General features: G+C 48.0%; 6 protein-coding genes across 6 annotated transcripts; 1 reads left to right on the top strand and 5 right to left on the bottom strand.

Moving 5' to 3' along the window:
* Positions 1–1,454: 1,454 nt before the first annotated feature.
* On the top strand, positions 1,455–3,387 carry EDB91DRAFT_1100481 (uncharacterized protein). Its single transcript, XM_041317186.1, has 4 exons — positions 1,455–2,403; positions 2,452–2,670; positions 2,726–2,942; positions 2,990–3,387. The coding sequence occupies exons 1-4, from the start codon at positions 1,663–1,665 to the stop codon at positions 3,118–3,120; spliced, it is 1,308 nt and encodes a 435-aa protein (XP_041183225.1). The 5' UTR covers positions 1,455–1,662; the 3' UTR covers positions 3,121–3,387.
* Positions 3,388–4,262, bottom strand: EDB91DRAFT_1100485 (RNA polymerase I). The gene is made up of 4 exons (XM_041317187.1): positions 4,105–4,262; positions 3,794–3,963; positions 3,704–3,738; positions 3,388–3,655 (listed from the first exon to the last, which is right to left on the bottom strand). Exons 1-4 carry the CDS (start codon positions 4,187–4,189, stop codon positions 3,547–3,549), a joined length of 399 nt encoding a protein of 132 aa, XP_041183226.1. The 5' UTR covers positions 4,190–4,262; the 3' UTR covers positions 3,388–3,546.
* Positions 4,263–4,806: 544 nt separating this feature from the next.
* Positions 4,807–6,186, bottom strand: EDB91DRAFT_1234262 (UbiA prenyltransferase family-domain-containing protein; the record flags this gene model as incomplete). Its single annotated transcript, XM_041321190.1, is given in 8 exon segments — positions 4,807–4,886; positions 4,906–5,125; positions 5,172–5,305; positions 5,364–5,449; positions 5,509–5,626; positions 5,682–5,834; positions 5,892–6,073; positions 6,152–6,186. 8 exon segments carry the CDS (start codon positions 6,184–6,186, stop codon positions 4,807–4,809), a joined length of 1,008 nt encoding a protein of 335 aa, XP_041183227.1.
* Positions 6,187–6,502: 316 nt separating this feature from the next.
* On the bottom strand, positions 6,503–7,964 carry EDB91DRAFT_1100496 (immunoglobulin E-set). The gene is made up of 9 exons (XM_041317188.1): positions 7,817–7,964; positions 7,720–7,759; positions 7,525–7,661; positions 7,340–7,476; positions 7,248–7,287; positions 7,149–7,191; positions 7,001–7,094; positions 6,929–6,972; positions 6,503–6,871 (listed from the first exon to the last, which is right to left on the bottom strand). The coding sequence occupies exons 1-9, from the start codon at positions 7,823–7,825 to the stop codon at positions 6,834–6,836; spliced, it is 582 nt and encodes a 193-aa protein (XP_041183228.1). The 5' UTR covers positions 7,826–7,964; the 3' UTR covers positions 6,503–6,833.
* Positions 7,965–8,394: 430 nt separating this feature from the next.
* Positions 8,395–10,376, bottom strand: EDB91DRAFT_1100504 (uncharacterized protein). The gene is made up of 9 exons (XM_041317189.1): positions 10,303–10,376; positions 10,062–10,249; positions 9,565–10,009; positions 9,213–9,514; positions 9,150–9,162; positions 9,032–9,081; positions 8,877–8,976; positions 8,722–8,823; positions 8,395–8,663 (listed from the first exon to the last, which is right to left on the bottom strand). The coding sequence occupies exons 2-9, from the start codon at positions 10,074–10,076 to the stop codon at positions 8,626–8,628; spliced, it is 1,065 nt and encodes a 354-aa protein (XP_041183229.1). The 5' UTR covers positions 10,077–10,249; positions 10,303–10,376; the 3' UTR covers positions 8,395–8,625.
* A 604-nt stretch (positions 10,377–10,980) lies between these two features.
* On the bottom strand, positions 10,981–12,982 carry EDB91DRAFT_424045 (uncharacterized protein). The gene is made up of 8 exons (XM_041327225.1): positions 12,802–12,982; positions 12,721–12,746; positions 12,499–12,665; positions 12,110–12,446; positions 11,996–12,049; positions 11,439–11,944; positions 11,168–11,381; positions 10,981–11,119 (listed from the first exon to the last, which is right to left on the bottom strand). Exons 1-7 carry the CDS (start codon positions 12,846–12,848, stop codon positions 11,337–11,339), a joined length of 1,182 nt encoding a protein of 393 aa, XP_041183230.1. The 5' UTR covers positions 12,849–12,982; the 3' UTR covers positions 10,981–11,119; positions 11,168–11,336.
* Positions 12,983–14,327: the final 1,345 nt, after the last annotated feature.

The following is a 14,327-nucleotide window of genomic DNA, read 5'->3' on the forward strand; positions in this document are numbered from 1 at the left end:
GGGAGTCTTTAATCTCGACCAGACGACCCCGGATGTCGTGGTTTGTGAAGTCGGGCGGGAACTTCTAGAGTTTGGTTGGTTCAACGAGACTAAACTTAAAGTAGTAGGATTGGAGCATGATGCATAATTGATAGTACGTAATACGTGCGGTCTACTTAACTTGTCGGCGCGGTCAGTGCACACCGAACCATTCCCCACATCAGGACGTATGTGATTCGGAACCGTATAGAAGGTCGTACTAAGGTCAGTCACGGTGGGAGGAGACGAGAATAAATATCATTTACATCAAGGTGGGTGACGGAAATGCGCGGCAGTCCGCGGCTACCAGTTGAAATTTGGATGATCAGTCTGGGACATGCTGCCACCTCGTCACCTTCTACACGTGGAGCTACTGAAGTTTGACTGAAGTACTGCGCACGGCACAAACCCGTCGGTCCGACACGCCATATTTGTCTAACTACCAGCGAGCTTAGAATCTTCGTACATGTGGCACGGTTCACATCATGCACGAAATGCCAAATCAGCCCCTACCGAGTATGTTGCACTTGAAGTACCTTCTGATGGTACATTTCCCGATGCGGCTCAAGAGGCATGATGATCAGTCCTAGTCATGTAGTAAGAGGGTTTACGCATGGTTCGGAGCCGTGTTATGGGAGATGTCACAGCTTGCTGACAAAAATCCCGAGCGTAAGATTGTGTAAGAACGTCATAGGATTCGTATAAGTAAGCTAGTGATAGATATCAAAATCAGTATTCACCTTTCTCCTCTTCACATTTCTTTTGTTACCCGTAGAGGGTCAGTCCAATAATAATGCGCTCGCGTTGGTTGCCACTTGTTGCCGCTACACCTCTCCTCGCCATCGTCCTCATCGGGCCCCTATCAGTATTGGCAGTCCCTGTAGCGGACTTCACACTGGCGGAAGCACATACCGAACATTCTCGTGCGCAATCCATGGCATCCTCAGGAGACTTCCTTGTTTTTAGACGTGACGATGATCACATACATAAGCATCAGGGCGCACCTCTGACTGAGCTGAATGAGACCGCAATCATCCAGTGGCATGATCCCACTCCCCCCTCTTACTGGTCTATCGATATTGAGGATCGCGACCCATCTGTATCCCGTTACCCTGGACTCATGGCCCTACACGTGGTCTTCATGACCCTCGCCTTCTTCGTCGCCTTGCCTGTCGGTAAGTAAAAAGTTCATTATATCACATACCTGCATCATATGCATTCTAATTGACTTCGAATTGGCTACACTAATAGGCATAGCAATGCGCACCGTAAAGAATTCATGGCACGGCTTCGTCGTAGTCGCATTCTACAGCTTATGCGCACTTGGGTGTGCTTCCAGTGCATTGTACACGAAATTGACACCGGATATGTAAGCGAACGAACATTAAATGACCAATTTCGCGCCGGCATTTTCCTGACCTTCATCTCAATCACAGGTACGAGGGGTCAACCCATGCGTCTCATGGTTACTTGGTCCTAATCCTAAGTTTATGCCTGTCTGCGATCGACATTACACGCTTTTTCGCCCGTCTATATGCGTTCCTGAAGAGCAGAAGCAAGTTTGCCTTGAAGCCATTCTGGCGAAATGTCGTTTTGGGACGTGATGAAGTTCAAGATGTCACAGCCAGGTATACTGGCTTGGACATGGAGGAAGTTTCGGAATTTGAAGTAACCGAAATGAAGCCGCCGGGGCTGGCTGAGACTAGGGAACCACTTCATGGGCGACGGAATCAACTCATTGTACCTATCCAGACCCAAGATTTGAATGATGCTACTGACGATGAAACAGCACCATGGGTCAACGATCCTCGAATTAGTCAGGGTGCCCACCGTTATACGCAATCGATCTCGTCGGAGAGGACCGTGTTTGGAATCGATTCCCCGCAGGTTTCCAGGTCTGACGATACCCTGCATGATTTCAAGTTTCCCGGTCTTATTGAGCCGCAAGCTCCTCTCATCCGACGCATTTCTCAAGGAGCGTTTGCTACACTGGAGAGAGCATTGGTCTTTGCAGCTTTTGGTATGACGCTGTCAGGAATTGTCGTGTACACTGGTGGCTGTCGCGAAAGCTACATAAACGGCTGTCTTGCGCATCTAATCAGTATGCAAGCCTCTGACTACGGGGAGCCATTGTCACTTACTAGTTTTGCAGAGGGTGGCATTTTCTGGTGTTATGGCTTGGTCACCTTCGCCCGTTTCCTCGGATCATTCTCTGAGCTGGGGTGGGCCTGGAATACCTCACCGACCGGCGAACATATCTCTGCTGAATTCGTGGAGTCGCTGTTAATTTTCCTCTACGGCATCACTAACACTTGGATGGAACGCTTTGGCGCTCACTCTGGTGACCCTTACACTACCAAACAAGTACAGCATATAAGCATCGCTGTACGACACTTCTCTTGTCCCTCCTCTTCGTATCTCACAATCATTCAGGTTATGTTTTGGTTCGCCGGACTCGTTGGGATGGGAATAGAATCCAAGCGTGCTCGCCGCTGGCTCGCAGCGTCTGCTGTAGCCTCTCTTGGTCCAGCTGATGATTCCCGCATCTGGGAGTCCCCAAGCTACCGTGGTAGCTTCAACCCTTTCCCTGCCCTCGTCATTGGTGTCACCGGTGCTGCAATGAGCGCTCACGCGCAGACCTATCTTTTCCAGGTGAATTTGAAATTCACCCTTTCCGTTTCTAGGCTAAACTTTTTTTCGAATCAAGGTCCAGATCCACGAACTATGGGGACGGCTCCTTTTGGGATTCTCGGTTCTAAGGTGCTTTACCTACTTTTTTGTCTGGGTTGGTCCGCCCCGCTCTATTCTTCCCTCTCGGCCGCCGACAGAAGCTCTTGGAGGCTTCTTCCTCGCATGCGGTGGTTTGATGTTTATATTCAGTACTGAGGAAGTAACCATTGCTGCTATGCGGAAAGGACGTGATGGTATGCGGTTTTCTACCCCTCAGTACCCCCGTCCTGACGAATGATAGATATGATGATGTTCCTCAACGTCGCCGTTGCTATCACATGCTTCGCGTTCTGCTGGACCTTGTGCATCGTTGCGATGAAAGGATGGCTCAAATCTCGCAGCAGTCCTCGCTTCCCGTTCCCAGCTCCATGATTTCAAGTCGCTGTCAGTGAAATTTAGACGTAAACGCTATCACGCACGAGTGTTTTCAATTCTCCTTTCCTTGGTGCCTCGTTTCAATCGATGTTCATATTCGCTCACATCTACATTACTTCTGTTCCTGCTATATTCATGGTTCTTACAAGATAATCACTATTTCCATTCCCATACGTGCTTTCACGCCTCTTATGACGCTCTTGTAGTACGACGAAATGTCAACGTCTGTCTTGATTACTCGCTGAGTGACAACTACATCCTTCAGATCTGATGTGGCCAACTTCACAATTAGGATGGGACGCTTGCCCCTCCGTACAGGTGCACCACGCAGAGTCACGCATTTAGTTCGATGAATGGACATGACTGTTGCCCATGACGTGCGTCACAATGGATGCGTGCTGTGCAGTACAAAATCTACAACGATCATTTCCTGAGTAGTACGTACACGGGGTCGCCGAGAACAACATTGGTTAAGTGTCGATATGAACCAGTTATTGACAGCAAGAGTCCGCCGAATGACGCGTAGGCCGTGCTAGAGAATGATGTGAGACAGTAGACAGCAAATATGCGATTAGCTTACACAATGTCGGATGATCCAGTATCAAACTTATATACCTGTAGAACGAATGAGTAAATCCAAACCCTTGGATGATGGCAAACAGAGCCGCACCTTCCCATACATTACATAGTCATAATCTTCTTCCAAGCCTCTCCTTCCTTTACCATCTGGTCTCCATACATCTCTGTCTTTGTCTTCGCCATCTTCGCCATCTGCAGTAGGTGCACCACCATCCCGTGACAGTGACGAAGCAAGGGCCATTGCGAAACTGTCCCCGTTGGCTTAGAGGGAAGAGCTCGGTATTATAGTCAAGCGTCAAGTCCATGTCATAGTTCTTTGAACGAGCGTATAACCGAGACACTGGTTTTACATAGCGCATGTCAATCACAGGTAGAAAATGATGCGCATGGGCAAGTCCGGACCTCGGTCGAATTTTTTGCCATCCTTGTCGATGGCATCCGTCGTAAAGATGTCGTCGAAAACAATACTGGATGAGGTTGAGGCCATGGCTAATAAGTAGTGAAGAAAAGAGCCTGGACGAGTAGTCAACTAGTCACGGTTGTGCGTCTCCACTTAACAATTTCCAAAAAGAAAAGTGTGTAACCCCCTGAACTCGGCTACAAATATTTTCTATCTCAACAATGAAATAAGATATTGGTATATAAAGGACAAAGTTGACGAGAAAAAATAAGGCGTAGATGTAGCTGTGGAAAGGAGGGAGTAACTTGGTAAAATCGACAGTCGCTCGCGCTGCTGGTATGTATCAGTCCTTGCCTCTGGCAGCCATCGAATGCTGGCGCTAGAAAGTGAGGAATGATAGATGACTAGCAATTGCCCGTGGCTTTGCTTCAAAAGCGAGTCTGCCATTGGAGACAAGGGGGCGCAACACAGTGTCTACCCCATGTCGCGGGTCACACGACAGCACAGTTGAAGCATGTCAGCTTTGACGAGTAACACGCCGCGTTGTCACTTGGATTGGCTCAGCCTGCCAACACAAAGTCAAGGACCTGGATTGACATTGAGGACGGACCGAATGAAAGCTTCTTTCAGGAATCGGAGAGGATGCCGAGGCTAGGACGAGCATACCATGTACTCAGCATATTTATACGTATACATGACAACCATCATGTAAGACCCGAAATCAGGACCGCATAATCTGCCAGAGCTCCCATCCATATCCAGAATCCAGACCAACCACATCCGACTGAACCCTTCCCAGCAACTCGGACGACTCTCAAAGTCTGTTCTCCAAAGAACGCGTGCGAGCTGGGCAGCCCCAAGGCCGAGCCCAAGATAGAAAGGCGCTCCATGAGCGTTGAGAACACCTGCGAGACCAATGAGAGAGATGGTTGATGCCGAGAGCGCACCGAGAATTGGGCGGGTCTGCTCTCCAAAGAGCAGGGCGGTTGAATGGATACCGACATTTACGTCGTCTGCTTTGTCCTGCGAGAGTCAGAACATAAAGTGCTTATTGTGCAGCAACACTCACTTGATGCGCGTATATGCTGTCGTATACAAGAGTCCAGCAGACTCCACCTGCGTATAGAGGGAGACAAACACTCCAGTTGACTGCTCCGGCTACGGCAGACCAGCCAAGCAAAGCTCCCCAATTATAAGTGAGTCCTGTAGCATCATCACTTACATAAATACTCGTGACACAATAGAAACTACTACCACATACCTAGTACCGCTTGCGGCCAGTAGGTGATTCTTTTCATGAGCGGGTATACAGTCACCAAAGACAGAGATGAAGCTCCGAGGAGAATGCTTATGAGTGTAAAGGTCAATGCCCGCGATCGTTAAGCCAGAGTAAATACGATGTGTACCTGTACCAATTCAGTTGTAACAAAACTCCCAGTCCCACTGACAACTGCCCAGCTAAGAACACCAGTGCCTGTCTTTGGTTGATGTCACCTCTCGCAAGTGGTCTACTTCGTGTTCTCTCTGCGATGACGCGTCGGCGCAAAGAAAACGCGACGACGACGCGTGTTCTACTTACCTACTGCTTTGTCTAAATTTTTATCCCACATGTCATTGATGGTGCAACCTGCACCACGCATGACCATTGCTCCAAGGCCAAATAGGCCGAGATATGTCAAAGGCGTCGTCAATGGTGCCTCTAAGGCATATGAGGCCATGGTTATGGACCATGCTAGATGGGGCAAAGATGAGCGGGAAGCATGCACGACATCAAAGCCGCTGGACGCACCGCATGGGTAAAACAGTAACAGGGTCCCAATCGGCTTGTCGATTCTTGTCAAGTAGAGGTAAGGTCGCATTTTTGGTGGAAGACGGTCGACCCAGGTTGGCCGTTCAGTTGAAGTACCTGCTGTCCCAGATACATGACGGCCCGATAACTTTGTTGATAAAGACCGGATGCCAGTAATTTGACTGGCTGTTTGGGACGTGTGTCCACCAACTCGTGGTATATTGGATGTTGAGTTCCTCATCAAAGAGCGTCCTGCGTACAATCTGGAGAACCGGGCTAGTGTAATGATGGCCATGCTAGTTTCAAAGCACCACGCTTATTAGCGCTCAGGGATTTACAGTCTCGATGACAAACCTAGGGTACCAGTGCGACGAGTAGTAATAGAAGTGAAACTAACACGAGCCACAGCCTAGAGCGCTATTAACACGTAAGTAATTTGATCTGTGTTCTCACTCGAAGGGCGCCGACGATGTGAGTAATACTAACTGAAGTTAGCTTGTTTGCGCTCGTGCAGGCAAAGGGAAGTGCTACCGAAGACAGAACATATGGAGTACTAGTGTCCTCGTTTTTAGAACTTTACCTACTTTCGTTATTCTCTTGCTGACTAAGTATTACTGTATGGCCCACCGTTTAGTTATTGCTTTCTGTATCATCGCACTAGTATTGTACATGTTAGCTACTTGCATCGTTCTGTACGCTATGACACATTCTCCGTGCTTAGCACCACAGACGACCCTGTTAACCCGTCAAATTTCCATAGCCCGCAGTGATAAGTATCTTCAGTGGAAAACTTCAGTCAGCCGTACTTTTCTTCAGCCACTCGATGTGGTGGCTTCAGTTTGAAACAAGCACAAGCAAGGAGATACGAGAGCTGATATCAAATGATGCCATAGGGTAATGCAACAAAAGCCGTAAAATGACATAAAGACAAGACGTCTTCATTCACCACTCCTTGGCAAGTTTAAACGACCACTCCCAGTCTGAAAAGACGACATGTCAGTTTTGAGATATTGATCATGGTTTCTGCAAATACCAACCTGCGTATACTTCCCCATCATCGTCCACAACGCGGCTTCTGACACTGAACGATCCCTGAACGTGCCATAAACCCCGACGGCGATTCTTCTTCTTCAAAGTTCTTCGTGTATGCTTCTCCTTCGGGATGGGGACCGTATGATCCAAGCATTTGCTCGACCTTGTCCACTATAGAGGTGGTTAAACTCAAAGACCTGAGCCACAACAAGAATGCACTGATACCTTTGATACCACCACGTTTGACCAGCTGAATGTATCGAACACCCTTCGCAACAAGCTTTTAGAACCTGCAATCTGCAAGCCAAAAGACAAGCCACTCACAGAAATAATTGAGTGATTGACCTTGAACGTGATCCGAACGCTGTGATAATATCAGCCTGGCAGCACCTGAAAACGACTCTCAACACACGCACTTATATATTATGCCCTCCTTGATAATGATTGGGTTCTTCTTGATGTCGGCCATCATGGCAGCGTTGTTGAGGTCGAAGGTAAGCTTCTTGCCAGGAGGCAGCGTGGATGAATGAAGCTCCAGGGTCAGAACTGTCACCTATACAAACCATGAAATCCAGGACAGGCGCTACTGGGAGGAACATACTTTCGGTCCCGAGGTGTCCCCAGTGGATGCTCCAGGCATGATACCAAGACTGGCCTTCCACCGTGCTAAGCTCTCATCTTCCTGGTCGAGCTTGGCGAATTCTTCCGCTGTTTTTGGAGCTGTAGTTAGCTTGTAGCCTGGGACATATTCAGTGAGCTGCTCATTCCATCTCTCCTACATTCAATACTGGCCCACCTGGGGTGGCAGAGGGCTTCAGATCATCCTGATCGTCGTTCTACAGTAGCACCAATTAGCTAGCCGATCGCAATCGAATTTTATGTTCAACACGCACAGAAGACATCTCGAATGCGAAACTCGAAGCTTAGATGGAAATGATCTGGGCGATGAGTTGTAGATGAGTTGTAGTTTCCAAGGGCCTTTTGTGATTGCTTGGCAGTGCCCTTCTGTTCAGACACTTATCTACTGATCTGATTTCACACGCCTTGGCCTGTTGCCTAGGCTCGAAACCCAACATCATTGATTCAAAGTAAGTTCCGTTGATGCTGAGTTTGCTCGACTGGAAGATATTCGCAATATGATGAACGCAGAGTTACGAAGATGGGACTTGATTCTGCCAGTAGAACTGGCAGAACTACTTCAAAATAGCACTACCTGTTGCCTAGGCTCGAAACCCAACATCATTGGTAAGTTCCGACATTAATAGCCGGATGTCGAGCTCGAAGCTCGACAGGACTTTCGGTGCAGAACAAGGCCAAGAGATTAATGGTGGCGGAGGGCATAAATCGAGCGCCCACATTTGGCAGAAAACGCGGAAGTATTTGGAGATCGAGAACAGTGCCAGGTGTCTCGGCATAGTTTGGGGTCACGCCAAGCTTAGACATAGACGACTTATCGTCCACTCCATCCTGTGTACTCTCTAGCACATGTGGTGTATAGATTCGTAATTCGGAGGTACATCCTATAAATAATAAGTCCATATCCGATCCATACAATAACATGTAAAAAACCACACATGAACAACAATGTTGTAAACACATAAAGAGCAGAGGGTAACGCGATAAAACGTCAGGCTGAAACCTTCGTACAGGTCATGCGGCACATAAGACAAACCAATAACAGGCATGCATGCGTTGAAGCGAACTATGGTGATAGAAGAGGCGAAACGTTATGCATGCTTTCTGGAGGTGAAGCATTTCAGTTAGTTCTCAGGCTGGTATCCGACGTTCTGACACGAACCGCCTTTGAACCAGCATTTGCCCTTACTCAGGTGAAAGCACTTCGGGCCGTTAGGGCATACATGACCCCAGCAGCACCGCTCGCCATATGGGCACTGGAGACCTGTTATGGCCAATTATTTAACGAGGCATCGAGGTGAAGTTGAATCGACATACCATTTTTTAGGAAATTACAAGGAGCCTTCTTGGCGTTAGCAGCCAGAGTTGCCAGCTGATCTGGCGTCAGGATATAGTCATGTGAATATTTACAAGCCCCCTAATACCAAAATTTTCGTTAGCAAAGTGGGGAAGACTCGCGGTTTCATACTTACGCCTTTAGTGCAGGACATGAGATAGAATTCATTACAAGGTGGGGGAGAGTCTGTGTAAGTGGTAAAATGTCGAGTGTCTAGGCACTGACCACATCTAATCAACACAATCTTGACTCACGCTTATGAAGGGGCTGGGTGTTATCAACATCAACAATGGACCACAACAACAGGATGTACATACCAAGGTGGGGTCAACCAGCCTTCCCGTCGCGGAAGTGTTCATGTTGGGCGGCGAGTGCGGTGTCGGTAATCCACCACATGTAAGCGTGGGACTGAGACCATTGGTATTCAATGGCGGAGGCGTCCTCAATGGCGGCGAGAGCCTCTGGTTGATAAACAATGTATCCACAGTCAGGATCGGCAAACGGTGTTTCTGTGCGTAATTGGGGCTCGCGCGACAGGCCTCTAAGAAAGCGATTTTCCCCAAAAGGCCGTCATTTTGCAAGGCAGCAATAGTTGGAGCATAAGTGTTTTCCTGACCACCTGCATTACGTCAATTCATGTGGACGATAATGGGCATTGACAAGACTTACCAGCAAAGAAAATTCGCTGAGTTTGGGGGAAGCGGAGGTATGTTTGCAGATACTCTAAATGAGTGTTAGTGATGTGGCCACCATTGAGCAACACGTGCCGACCTGTAATTTTCGTGAAGGTGGCGTCTTTGCCGTATCCGACATCAACTAAAACAAACCTAGGCGAAGACTGGCTGAAGCCCATAATGAAAGCATCAAGTTGCTCCGGGCTACATAATTTATGTCGCTCGAGAACACTCGCCAGTACCGCCTTGTTAAAGTAAATCGTTACCCAAAATGACAGTCGACCGAGAACGTGAATATCCTCGCTGGTTAAATAATCCGCGACTGCCCTCGTCAATTGTTGCGCGGCCTGGCGACCACCTTCGTGGCCTTGCTTAAGGAGCAAGTCATTAAATATACAAGCATCCCCATCGATGACGCAGAGGACGAGTAGACTCTGACTCTGTTTGTAATTATGGATGAATTTAGTTTGCTTGAGCGGGAAGTGGACTAACCATAAAGGTTTCCATTGACGCCACCTGAGAGTTCAGAGAAGCCAGCCTCCCTTTAAGAGCCTTGGCCTCCCGGTCTGCACCTTCAAGAGCAGTCGCGTGGGCTTGTTTCCAGACCGCAAGCTCAACCTCGAGTTCAGCTAAGCGATTCTCGAGGTCAGCATTCCGTTTAATTGTGGCTGACGACAGGTCTAAAAACTGTATTAGATTACAAGCTGCTTTCTGATGTGAGAAAGGTACTTACTCAGAAGTCTGCCCAGCGTTTCATCCCTTGTTAAAATTTTCGAATCAACATTTTAGCTGGTGCAACAAATAATCTAATGACTGACCAGAGCAGCTGACTGACCTCTGCTACCGGAGACGTTGCCATATGGATTGGCAAACGATGGGTACAGAGTGGATATTAGATATTAGGGAGCACAGGAAAACCAACAAAAATCGGCAGCCTTTTAAACCATCGAAGCCACGATGCTTACCTGCAAAGGGGCTGGGCCGTTAATCAGGCTAGATCGCGGGATTTGTGCAAGTGGAGAAGCCCGCAGATAAGGCAATCATATCATTTATGTGGGCAACTTCAAGGACATATGTTGTCATTCAAAGAAGTCGAGACTGATTTGGCTAAGTCACGCGAACCAAGTGAATGTATCACGCTCTTCATTGAGAATCACTTGTACGTGCTCAAGTACGTCAATAGAAAAATTCCATCAGCGTTACGTTGTTAATTGTCCTCCGTGATGATGGGGGAAACTGAACCTTGATGTCAAGGTATGCATATATGTACAAATAGACGTTTCCGAGGCCGAACCCATCTCCGGCAGAACAGCCTGGAATCGTCTAACATGAAACTTTATCATAAAATCGAAGGTGCATATTAATTTCAGTTAGTTCGGCTGGCGGTGCATCCCCGCTAAAGCGAAGATGAGAGTTGCTTGGTGTGGAGGATGACCAGATGCTCTCACCTGCGACAAATTTACATTTTCCTAACTTCAGGAAATAACAAGTTGTGCCGTTCGGGCACGAATGCCCATAAACACAGTCGTCCCCAAATAAACAATCCCCACCTGACGAAAAGTTAGATAACTAGAAAATTGCGAGTGGGGAAGGCAAACCATCATTCGCGATTTTACAAGGCGTCTTCTTTGCATTCTCTTCGAGTTCTTGATAGTGCTCTGCTTCCAAGATATACTCATGCGAATATTTGCAGCCCGAACCGTGCCTGCATTGTGCCAAGTAGAATAAAGTGCACGGAGGTGGAACGTCTATGTGATAAGGTTAGCATTAGATCACCAATGGACGCTTAGTGAACATACGCTTAGACAAAAGCTAGCAGCAATTAGATCAGAACAACGTCAAGAAACGTGAGGGGTCAATGCAACTCACCAGTTGGGAGTTGATACGTCGCTGCCTCGGTGGAGAAGGAGGGGTCAATCGTGGGAAGCGAAATGGAATCTCGCTCGCTTCGCTGGATTCACTACTCTCACTTGGCTCCGCTACTGGACTGCCAAACCGCGCTGATATTGCGTGCGGCGCTTGCAATACAGATTTATAACTTGGAATACTTCCGCGCCGAGCCATCGCTCCCTGGCCTTCTCCAGACATAGGGTTTATAGCAGGCGGAGAAGTAGGAGGACAGACTGGCTGCGGTGCAGAACTCAATTTCGGAGTAGTAGGCACCAGTCCAGGCGGAGGACCAGTCGCGATGACATTATAAGACGGTGCCACGAGTTTAGTCGTCATAAACAGTTCGGGTACTCTGAGCTCAGGTAGCTGGAGCGCCCTGATATCAATCGCTACCTCGGAATAACCAGGCATGAGGACAAGTTTATGACCAAGGCCGGAGGTAACGACAGAACGAAGATTGTGCACATAGCCATTGTCATGGCATCCTGTTTGGGCGAAAATCAGCAGACTGTCTGGAGGGTGGAGGTGGAACTTACCACCGAAGAATATTTTGTAAGTGTGTGGGAGACGGATGTTATCTTCAAGATGGACTGGACATCCAGAAATAACTTCAATATTGAACTCCGTGCAAATCATCTGAGTTAACTCACCCTTAAGCTTCGCGTCCGCTGCTTCTTTGCTACCTCCTACGTCGACCATGATAAATCGCTCAGCAGCTTGATTGAAACCCATCATGAAGTCATCAAACTTGGCTCTAGCCGTTGTTAGACCCGCTCGGCCAAACGTGTCCAGAAGGCCGCGTTTGTTATAGAAGAGGTACACCCAAAGTTGGTATTGCTCAAATCCTTCAGCGAATATGCATTGGCGAATGCGTTCGGTCAGTTTTTTCGCTGCAGCTAGGCCGCCTTCCTGGCCTTGGCTCATCAACTCCTGTGTGAAGATCATTCCGTCACCGTCAAGCAAACATATGACTCGTTTTTCCAGTCCCTTTGATGTGGCTTTCAGTTATACGAGCCGACTAGCTCAAACATAAACGCACTTTTAGGACGTTCAACTCGTGCATCAAATCGTTTCTCTCTTTCTCTTGTCTTCGAAGGCGCTCTTCCATAGCGGAGTATGCTGTTTTGAAAGCACCCAAATTCGTTGAAAGCTCTCGAATACGAGTCTCGTAGAGGGATTCATTGTTCAGTAATGTGTTTATTTCACCTGTCGAACATGTTGTGGTCCTGGATGAATACCAATTCGGGTCAGAGGTGCATACCAGAAAGGTGCTCGAGAGTATGTTGTCTGTATGACTGTCATTCAGCGCTGCACGTAGTAAGATAATCGAGGGAGTACAGACATTGAATGCTGCTGGACGACTCCATGGTTTTCGTTTCCGTTCATCATGCTGGTAAGGCAGGAGACAAGTCGTGCTACGCCACACTTTATAAAGTTAACCCCTTTGACGTGATCCTCGCCTTTGTGGTATGTTGGTTAAAGCGATGCATATGCTGTGTGCCGCAATCAAGATTCGCAACAACCTCGAACGTCCACTTTGCGCCTTTGCATGCAGGCATCCACGAGCTTCTTGTTCACACGTCTCCAACGCACACAAGCCATGCATCCCAAGATGTGACCACAACAAAATACTTGGGTATCGACAAAAAAGGACCAAGCTTAACGCCCGGATTCCCTACACTAGTACGGTGAAGGATTGCATTGAGTTCATTGAGGCGTGCGATGAATGATTTATAAAGAAGGCCTATGAGTGACCCAGCTTGTTTTGTCTGCAAGGTAACGGGAAACAGGCGCGTAGGAACCCAAAGCTGAATTGGTATGTAAGGTCAGGTGGTGGACCTCGGTCACAGTCTGTGATTCAGTCGACCTACCTTCACTCGTGTAGCGACTGCGCTGCTTCCGCTGTTTAATTGCTGTATTTGGTCTGTTAATCAGTGAACGACGAAAGTTGGAGGTATCATTGCGAGTCGTGGCACCTACCAGAAACCGTGATGATTTGTAAGGGGGGAGATCAGACATCTAGTACCGCGACTCAGAAGTCCTCAAGATAAATTTCAATTAATTTATCAGGTCTTGCGGCACGCGACTATACCTGGTGTGTGGTAATTAGTAATTACCGTTAAGTTTGAGCTGTGCGTCTGCAGTTTTTCTGATGCATCCAACATCTACCATCCTGAATCATTCAGCTGCCTGGTTAAACCCCATCAAAGATCGTCAATGCCCTGATTATAGCGAGATCCAGTTCGTTCGAATGTAGAGAGCGAACTGCGCCTGCCGTAAAAAGACATTCCCAGAATCGGTACTGTGTTGTACCCATGATTGAAAGTAGACATTCACTGTGGGGTTTCTACTTATTCCTGGCTGAAGATGGCCACCTTCGATCGCTGCCTTGTTTCATCAAAGCATGAGAGAAGACGATGCCATGTCGGTCGACGGGGCGCACAATTCACTGATCTCAGCCCTATTTGCAATTTTCCATGCATTAGAGCTGATTAGGGTGTGAGCCTGCCACTTACCTTGAGCTTCTGAAGTTCTTGTTCCAAAGTCCTATTCTTTTCCTCCATATTAGCGTACACTGACTTGGGAATTGTATACTGAAGACTTTCACAGCCGGCTTCGTTCGAGACCTGGTATTTGAAGCCAAGAAGTTGTGCATGGATGATAGAGATGTACATAACCTGTGCGACCTCGAGGGTGGAAGTGTGATTGGGTCCACCCAGTGGCTCGACCGGTGGACCATCCAGCCAACTTCTTTGGGTTAGAGCACACCTGGGAGGATCTGGCGCAGAATCCCAAGAATGTATGCGAGAAATGAAGAGTTTCGAGCGAACGCGTTGGAGAATGTGGTGAAAAGAGAGATACGGTTGA

This window comes from Suillus paluster (assembly GCF_016628075.1).
Source record: "Suillus paluster strain FC165 chromosome Unknown EDB91scaffold_3, whole genome shotgun sequence".
Lineage (NCBI taxonomy): Eukaryota > Fungi > Basidiomycota > Agaricomycetes > Boletales > Suillaceae > Suillus > Suillus paluster.